The 16,832-nt window shown below is 46.7% G+C and overlaps 1 protein-coding gene across 1 annotated transcript; it reads left to right on the forward strand.

Moving 5' to 3' along the window:
- Positions 1-8,193: 8,193 nt before the first annotated feature.
- LOC101359560 (sialic acid-binding Ig-like lectin 11) lies at positions 8,194-16,261 on the forward strand. Its single transcript, XM_023736294.1, has 10 exons — positions 8,194-8,837; positions 8,932-9,216; positions 9,524-9,571; positions 9,707-9,970; positions 10,220-10,267; positions 10,395-10,652; positions 10,737-11,021; positions 11,237-11,333; positions 12,324-12,405; positions 14,697-16,261. Exons 1-10 carry the CDS (start codon positions 8,342-8,344, stop codon positions 14,886-14,888), a joined length of 2,055 nt encoding a protein of 684 aa, XP_023592062.1. The 5' UTR covers positions 8,194-8,341; the 3' UTR covers positions 14,889-16,261.
- The last annotated feature ends 571 nt before the right edge of the window (positions 16,262-16,832 follow it).

Genomic DNA, 16,832 nt, shown 5'->3' on the forward strand with positions numbered 1-16,832 from the left:
AGTAGTTTAAACTTAGAAAAATAGGGGTAAATATTAAGGTAACCACAAAGGAAACTAACAATCCTACACATCAAAATAAAGAACAAGAAAAATATAAAGACTCAGCAAATACAAAATCAACAACAATGAAAAAGATGAAAAGAAAATACATAAAAAAGACTCAGCACAGAAAATTAAGTGGAACAAAGAAACTGTCAACAACACATGAAAAAAGACATCAAAATGACAGCACTAAACTCATAACTATCAGTAATTACGCTGAATGTAAAAGGACTAAATGCACCGATAAAGAGACAGAGAGTGGCAGAATGGATAAAAAAACATGATCCATCTATATGCTACCTACAAAAGACACACCTTAGACTTACAGACACAAACAAATTAAAACTCAAAGGTTGGGAAAATATACATCAAGGAAACAACACTCAAAAAAGAGCAAGAGTGGCAATACTAATCTCTGACAAAATAGACTTTAAAGCAAAATCTACCACAAGGATAAGGAAGGACACTATATAAAGATTAAAGGGTCAATACACCAGCAGGACATAAGTATAATAAATATTTATGGACCCAATGACAGGGCTCCCAAATACATAAAACTCTAACAACATTGAAAAGAGAGATAGACAGCTCCACAATAATAGGAGGAGACTTCAACACACCACTTTCAGTGAAGGACAGAACATCCAGAAAGAAGCTCAATAAAGACATGAAAGATCTAAATGCTATAATCAACCAACTTGATCTCATGGACATATATCAAACACTCCACCCAACAGCAGCCAAGTACACTTTCTTTTCCAAAGCACATGGAAGATTCTCCAGAATAGACCACATATTAGACCATAAAGCAAACCTTAACAGAACCCAAAGCATCGATATATTACAAAGCATCTTTTCTGACCATAAAGCCATAAAAGTAGAAATAAATAACAGAAAAAGCAAAGAAAAAAAAAATCAAACACATGGAAACGAACAATGCCTCTTGCTCAAAAACTACTGGGTTATAGAAGAAATTAAGGATAGAATAAAGAAATTCATAGAATCAAATGAGAATGAAAACACATCCTACTAGAACCTTTGGGACACAGCAAAAGCGGTGCTCAGAGGTCAGTTTATAGCAATAAATGCACACATCCAAAAAGAAGAAAGGGCTAAAATCAAATTATTAACCCTACAACTGGAACAAGTAGAAAGAGAGCAGCAAAAGAAGCCCTCAGGCACCAGAGGAAAGGAAATAATAAGAATTAGAGCAGACTTAGATGAAATAGAGAATAGAAAAACAATCGAAAGAGTTAATGAGATCAAAAGCTGGTTCTTTGAAAGTTCAACAAAATTGATAAACCATTGGCCAAACTGACAAAAGAAGAATAGGAGAGGAAGAAAATAACCCATATAAGAAATGAGATGGGTGATATCACAACAGATCCAACTGAAATTAGAAACTCATGACCTACTTAAACTAACACAAACGGAGATAGAACAACTAAATAAACCCATAACAAAAGAAGAGATTGAAATGGTAATTAAAAAACTCCCCCCAAAAAAAAACTCTGGCCCAGACTATTTTACTGGAGAACTCTACCAAACTTTCAGAGAAGAGTTAACACCACTACTACTACAGGTATTTCAGAGCATAGAAAAGGATGGAATAGTTTCAAACTCTTTCTATGAAGCCAGCATAACCGTGATACCAAAACCAGGTAAAGACACCACAAAAAAAGAAAATTACAGACCAATATCCCTCATGAACATTGATGCAAAAATCCTCAACAAATTTCTAGCCAATAGAATTCAACTACATATCAAAAAAAATAATTCACCTGATCAAGTGAGATTTATACCAGGTATGCAGGGATGGTTCAACATTAGAAAAACAATTGATGTAATCCATCATATAAATAAAACAAAAGACAAGAACCACATGATCTTACCAATCAATGCATAAAAGGCATTTGAAAAAGTCCAACACCCATTCATGATAAAAACTCTCAACAAAATAGGAATAGAAGGGAAATTCCTCAACGTAATTAAGGGCATTTATACAAAACCAACAGCCAGCATCATCCTAAATGGAGAGAGTCTGAAAGCATTCTTTTGAGAATGGGAACTAGACAAGGATGTCCTTTATCACCACTCTTATTCAACATTGTGCTGGAGGTCCTAGCCACAGCAATTAGGCTAGAAAAAGAAATAAAGGGCATCTAAATTGGTAAGGAAGAAATGAAAGTATCTCTGTTTGCAGATGATATGATCTTATACACAGAACACCCCGAAGAATCCCCAAGAAGACTACTGGAACTAATAGAAGATTTCAGCAAAGTTTCAGGATACAAGATAACATACAAAAATCAGTTGGATTCTTATACACCAACAAAGAGAACTCCAAAGAGGAAATCACCAAATCAACACCGTTTACAATAGCCCCCAAGAGGGTAAAATACTTAGGAATAAATCTAACCAGAGATGTAAAAGATCTATACAATGAAGACTACAAGACACTACAAGAAACCAAAAGAGACCTGCATAAGTGGAAAAACATACCTTGCTCATGGATAGGAAGATTCAACATTGTGAAAATGTCAATTCTACCCAAAGTGATCTACAGATACAATGCAATCCCGATCCAAATTCCACCGGTATTTTTTAATGAGATGGAGAAACAAATCACCAACTTCACATGGAAAGGGAAGAGGCCCTGGATAAGTAAAGCATTACTCAAGAAGAAAAACAAAGTGGGACGCCTCACACTACCTGATTTTAGAACCTATTATACCGCCACCGCAATCAAAACAGCTTGGTACTGATACAACAACAGATACATAGACCAATGGAACAGAATTGAGAATCCAGACATAAATTCATCCACCTATGAGCAGCTGATGTTTGACAAAGGCCCAAAGTCTGTTAACTGAGGAAAAGACAGTCTCTTTAACAAATGGTGCTGGCATAGCTGGATATCCATCTGCAAAAAACTGAAACAAGACCCATACCTCACACCATGCACAAAAACTAACTCAAAATGGATCAAAGACCTAAATATAAGATCATGGAAGAAAAAATAGGGACAAGGTTAGGAGCCTTAATACATGGCATAAACAGAATACAAACCATAAGTAACAATGCACAAACACCAGAAAAGAAACTAGATAACCGGGAGCTCCTAAAAATCAAACACTTATGCTCATCAAAAGACTTCACCAAAAGAGTAAAAAGACAACCTACAGACTGGGAAAAATTTTTTGGCTACGACAAATCCGATCAGCGTCTAATCTCTAAAATCTACAAGATACTGCAAAACCTCAACAACAAAAAAGACAAATAATCCAATTTAAAAATGGGCAAAGGATATAAACAGGCACTTCACCAAAGAAGACATTCAGGCGGCTAATAGACAAATGAGGAAATGTTCACAGTCATTAGCCATTAGAGAATTGCAAATCAAAACTACAATGAGATACCATCTCACCCCAATGAGGCTGGCACTAACCAAAATACACAAAATAACAAATGTTGGAGAGGTTGTGGGGAGACTGAACTCTTATGCACTGCTGGTGGGAATGTAAAATGGTTCAACCACTTTGGAAAATGATATGGCACTTCCTTAAAAAGCTAAAAATAGAAATACCATTCTATCCAGCAATCCCACTCCTAGAAATATACCCGGGAGAAATAAGAGCCGTCACACAAATAGACATATGCTCGCCCAGGTTCATTGCAGCACTATTCACAATAGCAAAAAGATGGAAACAACCTAAGTGCCCATCAACAGACGAATGGATAAACCAATTATGGTACATACACATAATGGAATACTATGCAACGATGAAGAACAATGATGAATCTGCGAAACATCTTACAACATGGATGAATCCGGAGGGCATTATGCTGAGTGAAATAAAAAAGGACAAATGTTGTGTGAGACCACTATTACAGGAACTCAAGGAAAGGTGTAAATACAGAAGAAAGCATTCTTTGATGATTACAAGGGTGGGGAGGAGAGGGGAAATCACTAACTACATAGTAGACAAGGATCAACTTTGATGAAGGGAAGGACAACACACAATACAGGGAAAGTCAGCACAACTGGACCAAAGCAAAAGCAGTTTCCTGGACACATCTAAACACTTGGAGGGGCAGAGTAGCTGGGATTGGGACCTGGGGACCATAGTTTTAGGGAACATTTATGTCAACTGGCATAACATAGTTTATTAAGAAAATGTTAATTATTAAAATACTCAAAAGGATTTGTTAAGCAACTAGGAAGAAAAGCCTGGCGATCTCCTGAACCCAGTCTAGGTGTTGCTACGAAGGTATTTACATGTGATTAACATCTGCCATCAGGAGTCCCTAGATGGCGCAAATGGTTAAGCATGTGGCTACTAGCTGAAAGGTTGGTGATTCAAACATACCCAGAAATGCCTGGGAAGAAAAGTCTGGCAATCTGGGTCTGGAAGGTTACAGCCTTTGAAAATCCTGTGGAGCATAGTTCTACTCTGCAAACATGAGATCGCCAGAGTCGGAATCTAGGGGAAGGCAATGGGAACATTCACAATCCGTTGACATTGAGCAAAGGAGATGACCCTTGATAATGTCGGTGGGCCTCATCCAATCAATGGAAGGATTATGAGCCAAAAATTGAGGTTTCCTAAAGACAAAGGAATTCTGCCTCAAGATTGTAACATAGAAATCCTGCCAGAGTTTCTAGCCCACCACCTGCCCTATGGATTTCTGACTCAAAAATGCTAGAGTTTCCAGCCAGCTGCCTGACCTATGGATTTTGACTTGCTAGTCCCCACAATTGGGTGAGGCAATTCCTTAAAATAAATCCCGCTCTATCTCTATATTTATATCTTCTATTGGTTTTATTTCTCTGGAGAACTGTGACTAACACAGAAGGTCAATTTTTTTGCTGTTAGTTGCTGTCGAGTTAGCTCCAACTCATGGCAACCTTATACATAACAGAATGAAATGTTGTCCCATCATCTGCCATCTTCATGGTTGTTGGTATGTTTGAGCTCATTGTTGCAGCTACTGTGTCAATCCATATCATTGAGGATTTCCCTTGCTTTCACTGATCTTCTAATTTCTGGACTGCCAGAAGAATGGACAAGTCTATCTTGGAAGAAGTAAAGCCAGAATGCTTCTTAGAAGCGAGGATGGCAAGACTTTGTCTCACTTACTTTGGACATGTTATCAGGAGGCACCAATTTCCCAAGAAGAACATCATGCTTGGTGAAGTGGAGGTAAACAGAAAAGAGGAAGACCCTCAACAAGATGTATTGACACAGTGGCTGCAAGAATGGGTTCTAACATAGCAACAACTGTGAGGATGGCACAGAAGGAAAGCTTTCCTTCTGTCATACATAAGCTCGCCACGAGTCAGAGGTGACTTAACGGCACCTAACAACAATTACTTTACCAAACATGATATCCTTTTCTAGCAATTGGTCTTTGCTGATGACATGTCCAAAGTAAGCAAGTCAAAGTCTAGCCATCCTTGCTTCTAAGAAACATTCTGGTTGTATTCCTTCTAAGACTTATTCGTTTGTTCTTTTGGCAGTCCACGGTATATTCAATATTTTTAGGGGCCTGTTTTCAGTTGTGCAGAAATTGAAAAGCTGACTCAAATCAAGTAAGAGTCACTGAGTTAGGGAGAGAGGCCCTGCAGAGTAGCTCCTGACCCCCTTCCTGAGCTGCTGTCCCGGGAGTCTAGGCCTGCAAGTGGACGACAGGGCAGCTGTGGGACGGAGGGGGACAGGGGAGGAGGGACCTTGGGCTGACAGGTCACAGGTGGGTCATGTTCTGCTAATGTGGTGTGGTGTCCTGAGGTAAAACCCAGGCCATTTAGTTCTAAGTAATAAAAAACACCTCATCTTTGAGGGGCATATGCAGGGAAGTGAAACTTGCTTGAAGATATTTGGTTAAAAATAAGAAGGAACTGATGCTTTCTCTGTGACTTTCCAGTTCTTTGCATACCATTTCCTTCCATGATTTTGTGATAAACTCAGCAATTTTCCTCCTTAGCAACTCCCTGACATAGACAAGAGCTGGGTCTGTGGAGCACAGAGCCTGCAGGTCCACCAATGGGTGCACAGAGAACCTGAGCACTGGTCTGTGGTGTCAACAGGTCCAGGGAGGGGGGCAATGTCTCCCCCAAGTTAGGGAGAGAGCGACTCTGTGCCCCACGGACTGAGGAGGGAAATGGACTGTCTGGGTCTCTTGGTGGCGCAAATGGTTGTGCATTAATCTCCTCACCAAAAGGTTGGCAGTTCATGTCCACCCAGATGTGCCTTGGAATAAAGGCCTGGCAATATGCTTCCAAAAGATCAAAGCCATTGAAAACCCCATGGATATAGAAGAATCCTAATCAAAAGAGGGAAGATGCAGAACAGAATTGCAAATTCTCATGGACTCCAGACTTTCTGGAGCCATGGAGGCTGGATGAACCCCTGAAACTATGGTCCTGAGACAATCTTTAAACCTTAAACCAAAAATATCCCCTGAAGTCTTCTTAAAATCAAAGAATAAAACCCAAACAAAACTAGTTGCTGTCGAGTCAATTCCAACTCATAGCAACCCTGTAGGGCAGAGTAGAACTGCTCCATAGAGTTTTCAAGGAGTGACTGGTGGATTCAAACTGCCAGCTCTTTGGTTAGCAGCCATAGCTCTTAACAACTGCACCACCAGGCCTCCAAAAATCAAAGAATAGTTTAGCTTAACTAGTGAAAAATGTCTGCTTTGAGCATTATGCTCTTTAAAGAACCGTCTATATGGGATCGAAGTGACAACAGCAACTCCGAAGATTAGATTGGAACCTTAGGGGGCAGTGAGTTTATGTTAATGGGGGAGGAACAACTCAGAAAAGGAGAGTGAGAATGGTTGCACAACTAGAAGAATGTAATCAATGTCACTGACTTGTACATGTGGAAGATTTGAATTAGTGTATGTTTTGCTGTGTATATTCTCAAAGACAACAACAAAATTAAAAAAGAAAGAAAACCCCATGGAGCACATTTCTGCTCTGACACACATGGGATTACCAAGAATCAAAGTTGGCTCGATAGCAACCGCTTTTCTTAGGCAGGATATTCCAGGGGGTTAGAGGTTAGCTCCCAGGAGCCAGACAAGGGCTAGTCCTTTCTTTGGAATGTGCAGGATTTGAACACCCCAAGTTTGTTGAGTTAACCCTTTACTGCACATGGACTATCCTGAGGGAGTGGGAGAAAAGTGAGGCAGAGAAACAAGAACCTGGGGTCACCTGGACCTGGGTTTGAGGCTCCTGGGCCTGTCCTAGGAAGGCTGCGGGGACCCATGGGGCCATGTGTGCAGAGCTCATGGGAAATGCCAAGCATGAGAGCCTCTCAGTGATGTCTAGAGGGCTCTGCTCAGTGTGGGCCTCGTTGGGGAGGTACCTGGTCTCCCTTGTTCATTCTTTCATTTGATATTTATCAAGCTCCTTCTCCGTATCAGGCCTTGTTATGGACTGAATCTTGTGTCATCTAAAAATCTGTGTTGTAAATCCTAACCCCTATAACTGTGGATGGAGCACTGGTGGCCCGGTGGTTAAGCATTTGGCTGCTATCCAAAAGGTCGGCAGTTCAAATCCACCAGGCGCTCCTTGGAAACCCCATGGGGCAGTTCTACTCTGCCCTACAGTGTCACTATGAGTCGGAATCAAATCCAGGGCACCCAACAACAACATGTCTCCTTAAACCCCTCTTGACTGTGGTAATTTCTCAAATGGTCCTTGTAGGGTTTTTTTCTCCCTTTTTTCGGTTTTTATTGTGATAAAATTATATATAACAAAACATTTGCCATTTCAACTTTTTTTTTTTCGTTACTGTGGTAAATATATACATAAGAAAAGATTGCCAATTCAACAATTTTTACCTGTTCTATCAGGAGGGAACAGTCGCTGGAGAAGGACATCATGCTTGGTAAAGTAGAAAACCCAAAAACCCATTGCTGTAGAGTCAATTCCAACTCATAGTGAACCTTGGGTAAAGCAGAGTGTCATTGAAAAAGAGGAAGACCCTCAACGAGATGAATTGACACAGTGGCTGCAACAATGGGCTCAAATGTAGCAACAACTGTGAGGATGGCACGGGACCTTATGTAATACAGAAGGAAACACTGCCCATCCTGAGCCATGCATGTGTGGAAAAAGTAGGAAGAGGCAGGCGATCTCCCAGGAACCTTGGGCTGCTGAGGTTCCTCTTCTGTGGACAGTCCCTGCCCCTCCCTGCTGAGGCTTCCTGTCAGAGCTTCCTTTCCAGACAGACAGACAGACAGATCCAGAAGACAGAGGGTGCCAGGTCCAGCTCCCCTAACTGCAGAGATGCAGCCACTGCTGCCGCTACTGCTGCCGCTGTTGTGGTGGATCGAGTGTGTTGGGGGCCAGGGGTCCCAGGCAGGGGCTGGGGCTCCCACTAATCCTCGGTCTCCCCCAGAGTCCCGGGATCTGGATGACAAATACCAGCTGCAGGTGCAAAAGTCGGTGACGGTGCAGGAGGGCCTGTGTGTCTTGATACCCTGCACCTTCTCCTACCCTCCAGGTGGCTGGAACCACCCTGACCCAGTTTTCGGCTACTGGTTCCGGGAACAGGCCAATCCCATGTTGGATGCTCCAGTGGCCACAAACAACCCACGCAGGAAAGTAAACTCTCAGACCAGAGACCGATTCCAGCTCCTCGGGGACCCCGGGGACAGGAGCTGCTCGCTGGTGATCAGAGACGCACAGAGGAGGGACATGGCCGTGTACTTCTTTCGGGTGGAGAGAGGAAATTATGTGAAATTTAGTTTCATGAAATACACGCTATCCCTGGAAGTGACAGGTATGGAGCTGGCTCGAGCCAGGATGGGCTGGGAAGTCACTGTGACAGATGGGCCACAGTCTGGGGGCTAGGATCCCCCCTCTCTCCTCCCCAGGCCTGACAAAGAAGCCTGATGTCTACATCCCTGAGACCCTGGAGCCGGGACACCCAGCGACACTGCTCTGTGTTTTTCCCGGGAACTTTGAGGGCTGTCCGGCCCCCACGTTCTCCTGGACGGGGGCGGTCGTCTCCCAACAAGCAGCTGGACCACAAGCCTCCCTTTTCTCAGTGCTCACCCTCACACCGAGACCCCAGGACCACAACACCCAACTCACCTGTCGAGTGGACTTCTCCAGAAATGGCATGAGCATTGCGAGGACCGTCCGACTGAGTGTGGCCAGTGAGTTTGGGGGCAGGCAACTGGGGTGTGGGGACAGGCCAGGTGCACAGGGAGGTGAGAAATCACCATGACAACCAGCAGGCTGGAGCTCCGGAGGGTCCATGGGAGGAAAAGTGGGTCCTGGGAAGCTGCCTTTGCCCTGGGAGGTGACTGGGACAGTGTGATCCTCTGGGCAGAGCTGTGTCCGCGGTGCTGGCTGTCCCTGGTCCTCCCTGGGGCACCACACTGTCTTTCCCGGGGTGCTCTCTCTGGCTGGGTGGCTGTGGGGAAACACTCCTCCCAAAGCCAACTCACAATCTTTTTGCAGATGCCCCAAAGGACGTTGTCATCAGCATTTCCAGGGCTAAAGGGTCAGGTACCAGTGTGTGGGGGGGGTGGGGGGGCAGTGATTTGAGCAGGGACTAAGCCAGTCCATTTGGGGGAACAAAAAGGTTTTGGGGGCCTTAGGGAGCTGGCGCCCCTCCCTGCAACTCTCCCCCTCCCTCTCCAGCCCCAGAGCCCCAGGGAAACATCTCACATCTGGAAGTCCAGAAAGGCCAGTTTCTGAAGCTGCTTTGTGCGGCTGATGGCCAGCCCCGGGCCACATTGAGCTGGGTCCTGGACGACAGGGTGCTTTCCTGGTCCCCTTCATCGGGTTCCAAAAACCTGAGGCTGGAGCTGCTTCGGGTGGGGCCCCAGGACACAGGGCACTACACCTGTCGAGCAGAGAACAGACTGGGCTCCCAGCAGCGCTCGCTGGACCTCTCTGTGCAGTGTGAGTGTGAGGGTGGGTTTACAAGAGGGGGGACAGTGTGGCAGCGGGGGCTCTGGAATCAGTTCCCAGAGCTGGGAGGGGGCCTGTCCCCAGGGTGATGGCAGCAGGCTTCCTACCTGTCTGAATTCTTGTGTGGTTTGTACCTGGGGCTCAGCAATCTCCCCACAAACCCCTAGCCCCAGGATGGCTCCCTTTTGCCCACAGGGAAGCCTCTGCCCACCTTGAGCCAGGCGCCTGTCTCCTTTTCAGATCCTCCAGAGAACCTGAGAGTGATGGTGTCCCAAGCAAACAGGACAGGTATGAAGGAGGGACAGAGAACGACACCGTGGGCCCGGGTATCTGGAACACTGGTATGAAAGAGGGTCCCTGTACCCTCCATTCCACGTCTATCCTGCCTCTTTGCTTCCCTCTCCCTTCCCCTCAGTCCTGGACAACCTCAGGAATGACATGTCCCTCCCAGTCCTGGAGGGCCAGTCCCTGAGCCTCGCCTGTGTCGCTGACAGCAGCCCCCCTGCCACCCTAAGCTGGGTAAGGGGGAGACAACCCGTGAGCCTCTCGCAGCCCTCGGACCCTGGGGTCCTAGAGCTGCCTCGGGTTCAGAAGCAAGACGAAGGGAAGGTCACCTGCCAAGCTCAGAACCTGCTGGGCTCCCGGCGGGTCTCTCTGCGCCTCTCTGTGCTCTGTGAGTGTGGGGGCCCCGGGAGGCAGGACGCCCGGGTCCTGGGTGGGAGGGGCCGCCGCTGAGCTCTCCCCTCCCTCCGCACAGACGCCCCGCAGCTGTTCAGCCCCTCCTGCTCCTGGGAGGCCCAGGGTCTGCGCTGCAGCTGCTCCGCCCGAGCCTGGCCCGCCCCCTCCCTGCACTGGCGGGTTGGGGACCACCTGGTGGAGGGAAACAGCAGCAACTCCTCGGTCATGGTCACCTCCCGCTCCGCGGGGCCCTGGGCCAACAGCTCCCTGAGCCTCCGCGCTGGGCTCAGTCCCGGCCTCGGAATCGGCTGCGAGGCCCGGAACGACCATGGCGCCCACAGCGTCACGGTCCTACTGCTGCCAGGTCGGGGGTCAGATAGGGGCTGAGGCTTGGGCGGAAGAAGTGTCGATTCTAGAAGAACTTGGGGGCAGAGTCTCTGGGGCTGGAGGAAAGGGGTGTGTTTGGTGTTGAGGGCTGGGGGCTCATCAGTAGGAGTGCTCACATTCTGTGGGAGGAGGGTGGTGCTCAAGGGTCCTGGGGCTCAGAGGGAAGTCACCCTAAATCCCTCTCGTCAGCAGGGAAACCCCAGTGTGAGGGAGGATTTGTTCAGGCGGCCGTCGTGGGAGCTGGTGTCGCCTCCACGCTCTTTCTCTGTCCCTGCCTCATCTTCCTCATGTGAGTGTCCTTCCTTGAGGGGGGGAGGGGGTGCGGGCCCTGGATTCCCCAAGAATCCCAGGTGGAGGAATCTGAATGGGGCAGTGGTTGCTGTGAGAATTGGGTCTTGGGCCAGAGATTCAGAAAACCAGTTTCTGCAGAGTCGATTCCAACTCCTGGTGACGCCCTGTGTATCAGAGTAGAACTGCACTCCATAGGGTTTTCAATGGCAGGTTTTTGGGAAGTAGATACCCAGGCTTTTCTTCCACGGTGCCATAGGCTGGATTTGAATGATCAACTTTTCTGTTAGTAGCTGAGAGCAAACCATTGTGCCATCCAAGGACCTAGGAACTTGAGAACCAAAAACCAAACTAGTTGCCATTCAGTCAGTTTCAACTCATGGTGGCCCTGTGTGTGTCAGAGTAGAACTGTGCTCCATAGGGTTTTCAATGGTTGATTTTTCTGGAAGTAAATGGCCAGGCCTTTCTTTCAAGGCACCTCTGGGTGGGTCCGAATAGCTAATTTTTCATTAGCAGTCAAGCGCTTAACTGTTTGTACCACCCAGGGACTCCTAAAACAAACCCCTGGCAGACATTCATGGGGTCCCGGGGTGGTGCAAACGGTTAAGTGCTCAGCTACTAACTAAAAGGTTGGTGATTCGAATCCACCTAGAGGTGCCTCGGAAGAAAGGCCTGGTGATCTGCTTCTCAAAAAAATCAGCCATTGAAAACCATGTGAAGCGCAGTTCCACTCTGACACACATGGGGTCACCATGAGTCAGATTCAACTTGACGGCAACTTGGAAGAGATTCAGAGCAGGAGTAAATTCCCACTCTTGAGCCCAGTCTTCCAGGAGGGGGCTTGTGTTCTCCTAATAAAAGTCATCAGGCTAGACATGGTGCCCACGCCCCTCCCAGCCTGGGTCAGCCCTTCTAGCCTCTTAAGCAGGGGGCAGCAGTCCTACCCCAAGCCCACAGCCTCCTGCCTGAAGGCCCTGGGCTCCTCCCTCAGGGTGAAGACCCGAAGGAAGATGGCAACCAAGACAACAACTGGAGGATCCGGTGCCCCCTCTGTCTTGGGAACCATCACGTGGGTGAGCGATGAGTCCTCTGTCCATCGACGTCCCATCTGGTTACCTTCCCGGGAAGACTGTCACCAGGCTTCTCTGATGACTTAGGTTATCTTCTTGCCCCAATAAGCTTTTTCTCCTGGGTCCCTATCAACTCGGTCACCCAGTCCAGTGACCAAGGAGTCACCTCCCTCTGCCTTCTGTCTTGTCTCCCAGAGCTGGAGGATCACCAAGAGCTGTTGAGCTCCAGCTGGGCCCTTCCTGTCCCCACCTCCTCATTTCTGTCAGGACCCCTGGCCCACTTTCTTCCTGCTTCCCCAAGACAAAATGCCAGAGGGATCTCCCCAAAATAATTATTGTTAACTACAAAGTTCAAGAGTCCCCAAGACCACCCACACTTCAGACACCAATTCTTAATGCACATCCACTTGCCCCTGCGCTTACATGCCTCAGGTCCTCCCTGTTGCCTAGAGATCAAGTCCAAACTCCTTAATTCCCATCAAATCTTGACAGGGTCTGACTGTAAAGGTGTCTCACTTTCCCCTCTCCCTGTCTCCCACCCACCATGCCCCCACATGTGTCCCAGCCACACACACACCTCAATGCTCCCAGCCAGCTAGTAACTTTTTGTGACTTTGCATGTGCTAGGATCTCCAGTGGTGCAACGGTTAAGTGCTCGGCTATTAACATAAAAGGTTGGCAATTTGAACCCACCCAGTGGCTCTGCAGGAGAAAAGACCTGCCTATCTGCTCCCATAATTACAGCCTAGGAAACCCTATGGGGCATTTCTACTCTGTCATATGGGGTCGCTATGAGTCGGAATCACCTTGATGGCAATGGGTTTTCTTTTTTTTTTTGGTAACACAATTTCACAATTGCATCCAGATGCCTGAACCTGTGAAATACCAAGAGCTCCCTGAGGGCAGGGTCCCACAAAACCAAAACCCATTGCTGTTGAGTCGATTCCGACCCACAGCAACTCCATGTGACAGACAGAACTGCCCCATAGGGTTTCCAAGGCTGTAATCTTTACAGTAGCAGATTGCCAGGTCTTTTCTCCTGTGGAGCAGCTGGTGGGTTTAAACAGCCGACCTTTCAGTTAACAGCCGAGCTGTTAACCACTGTGTCATCAGAGTTCTTCAGGGCAGTTTCCAGGGCTGAGCAAATCCCTGTCCTCATCACATCACTCCATTCTTGTGCATCCTACCACAATTTGCAATTAGATAGTAATTTCATTGACTACTACCTTCATATCTGCCTCCTTTACCACACTGGAAGCTGCGTGAGGTCAGGTATGGTGCCTGCTCAGTTCCCCACTGAACATCCAGGGCCTGGCACAGGGGAGCTGTTCAATAAGACAGTGGGCGCTGGAGTTAGAGAGCCCTGGGCATGAATCTGGGCCTCACCACTAATTCAGTGTGTGATTTTGGGATATTTACTTAGCCTCTCAGCCTCAGCTTCTCCATCTGACAAATGCGGATAATAGCACCTTCCCAGGAGTCCCTGAGTGGTACAAACGGTAAGTATTTGACTACTAGTTCAAAGGTTGCCAGTTTGAACCTACCCAGAGGTGCCTTGGAAGACAGGCCTGGTGATCTGTTTCCAAAAGGTCCCAGCCTTGAAAACCCTATGGAGCCGTTCTACTCTGCACCGTGGGGTCGCCATGAGTCAGAAATGACTCAACGGCAACTAACAACAGCACCTCCCCAGTTAGTTTTGGGAGGATTTTATGAGACTGGCAATTGATGAGCGAGGGCCAGGTATTGTTGTTGTGTGTGATAGAGCCCATTCTGAGTCATAGTAACTCTAAGTGAGAGAAGAACTGCCCCATAGGGGTTCCTAGGATGTAATCTTTATGGAAACAGATTGCGACATCTTTCTCCCTTGGAGCCGCTGGGTGGGTTCCAACTGCCAACCTTTGGGTTACCAGCCAAGCTTAACCATTGTGCCACCAGGGCTCCCTCCAAAAACTCCAAACCCGTTGCCGTAGAGTCAATTCTGACTCATAGTGACCCTATAGGGCAGAGTAGAACTGCCCTGTATGGTTTCCAAGGAGCAGCTGATGGATTCGAACTGCCGACCTTCTGGTTAGCAGCCGTAGCTCTTACCCTCTGCACCACCAGGGCTCCCAACGCCCCTTAACCAGGTATTATTACACTTAAATGTTTGTTGAATGAATGAGGGTCTGGTAAATGTTTTCGAAATGAATGGATCAAAGACCAAATGCTCAGTTTCCAGGTTTGATTGTGGAGCCTGTCTCCTTCTCCTGGCCCCCATTTTCCTACTTTGATCCCCTTCTCCCCCCTCCACTCAGGGTCACAGGCAGGATTCCTGGCCAGGCGGCCTCCCAGACTGCCCACCCCCAGCTGTGGCCACCCCCACCTCAGGAGAAGAGGAGGAACTCCATTACGCCTCCCTCGTCTTCCACGGGCTGAGGCCCCAGGAGCCTCAGGGCCCGGAGGCCACCAGCACCACCGAGTACTCGGAGATCAAGGTCCGCCAGTGAGGACTTGCCCAGAGCCCAGGTCCGGCTGAAGCGCCCAGGGCTTCCCTGAGAAGGGACACTTGAGGGGGATTCCTGAGTCAACAGTTCTCCACGTGAACAGGATTTAACCACTGTATGGGTGTGGCACAACGTTTAAGCGCCAGGCTGCTAACCGAAGGTTGGTGGTTCAATCCCACCAGCCACTCTGGGGGAGAAAGATGCGGCAGTCTGCTTCTGTAAAGATTACAGCCTTGGAAACCCTATGGGGCAGTTCTACTCTGTCACATGGGGTCGCCATGAGTCTGAATCGACTCAACAACACCTGACAGAACAACATGGGAGTTTCACAGTGTGGGGACGGGCAGAACTGGGCTCAGCTCTCAGTCCCATCCCTACCTAAGAGCAGGAGTTCGAACAAGTCACCTCACTGCTCAGTTTCCTCCTCTGTCAAATGGGCACGACAAACCTAAGTCACAGGGTTGTTGTGAGGAGTCAGGAAGTAATTAATGTGATGCTTCTGTTATGGACTGAATTGTGCCCCCCACCCCAAATATGTGCTGGAAGCCTACCACTACATCTGTGGAAGTGAGCCCTGGTGATGCAAGTTAGCGGTTAGGACATCAACATAACTTTAGGGGGACACAATTCAATCTATAACACTGGGGAACAAAACCTGTGACATACTATCTATTTAAAAATAATAGAGATAACTCTAATTATAGTACATTTGAAACTCAAATATTTAGGAATATATATCAATGAAATCACTATAGAATAAAGTTTAACTGTTGAGAAAAGTGTACTAAAAGTGTACACCACTCAGACAAAAACTTGTACGTGATTATTCATAGCAGTATTACTCATAATAGCCAGAAAGTGGAAACAACCCAAATGTCCATCAACTAATGAACAGATAAACAAATGTGGTCTATCCATACAGTGGAATATTATTCAGCCATAAAAAGGAATAAAGTAGTGATAATGCTACATGGCTGAACTTTGGAAACATTATGCTACGTGAAAGAAGCCAGTTGCCAAAAGCTACACATTGTATGATTCCATTTATATAAAATGTTCAGAATAGGTAAATCTATAGAGACAAGAAGTAGATTAGTGGTTGCCTAGGCCTGGGAGGAATGTGGAGATTGGAGGGTGATACCTAATGGGCACAAGTTTTCTTTTGGGGGTGACAAAAAATGATTGTGGTGATGGTTGCAGAACTCTGTGAACATACTAAAAACCATTGAATTGTGCACATTTAAACAAAGTGAATTGTGTATTCTGTGACTGATATTTCAATAGTTAATTGAAAATGTTAATGTTTAACCTGTCCCTTATATTTAAGGAGTGCCTTTTTTTAAATAGTATTTTACTGTGCTTTCAGTGAAGGCTCACACAGCAGTTTAGGTTCCCATTCAGCAATTTCTACACAAATGGTACAGCGACTTTGGTTATATTCTTCACAATGCATGAACATTCACATTGTTTCTGTTCTGGTTGTTCCATTTCCATTAATCTAGTTTCTCTGCCCCCTTACATTCTCATCTTTGTTTTAAAGTATAGGTGATTTTTAAAAGAGCACAGTACTTACAGGTGATATTATTTTTTCAGCCAATTTGTTATTTAGCTACCAGGTGACCTCAGGGGTTAGTTTCAGTTCAGATTTGAAGAGTATGTCAGGGCAATAATCTCTGGGAGTCCTCCAGTGTCAACCAGTCTAGGAGGTCTGGCTTTGTTTTTAGGAATTTGGGGTTCTGTTCCATATTTTTCTCCCATTCTGCCAGGGTCCATGTATTGTGGCCCTGATTAGAACAGTTGGTAGTGGTAGCTGGGCACCATGTAGTTCTTCTGGTCTCAGGGTAGATGAGGATGTGGTTCATGTAGACTATTTGTCCTGCAGACTAGTTTCTTCCTTGAGTCTTTGGTTTCCCTCTTTCTCTTTTGCTCCAGGCAAGTAGAGACCAA

Source organism: Trichechus manatus, unplaced genomic scaffold, assembly GCF_000243295.1.
Source record: "Trichechus manatus latirostris isolate Lorelei unplaced genomic scaffold, TriManLat1.0 scaffold00087, whole genome shotgun sequence".
Lineage (NCBI taxonomy): Eukaryota > Metazoa > Chordata > Mammalia > Sirenia > Trichechidae > Trichechus > Trichechus manatus.

What these genes read in the sequence shown, in the direction of transcription:
- LOC101359560 (XM_023736294.1), top strand. Translation starts at nt 8,342, where the DNA reads ATGCAGCCACTGCTGCCGCTACTGCTGCCGCTGTTGTGGTGGATCGAG. An exon ending in GCTATCCCTGGAAGTGACAG is followed by an intron (nt 8,838 to 8,931) that starts GTATGGAGCTGG and finishes TCTCCTCCCCAG; the next exon opens with GCCTGACAAAGAAGCCTGAT. An exon ending in GCTGGACCTCTCTGTGCAGT is followed by an intron (nt 9,971 to 10,219) that starts GTGAGTGTGAGG and finishes TCTCCTTTTCAG; the next exon opens with ATCCTCCAGAGAACCTGAGA.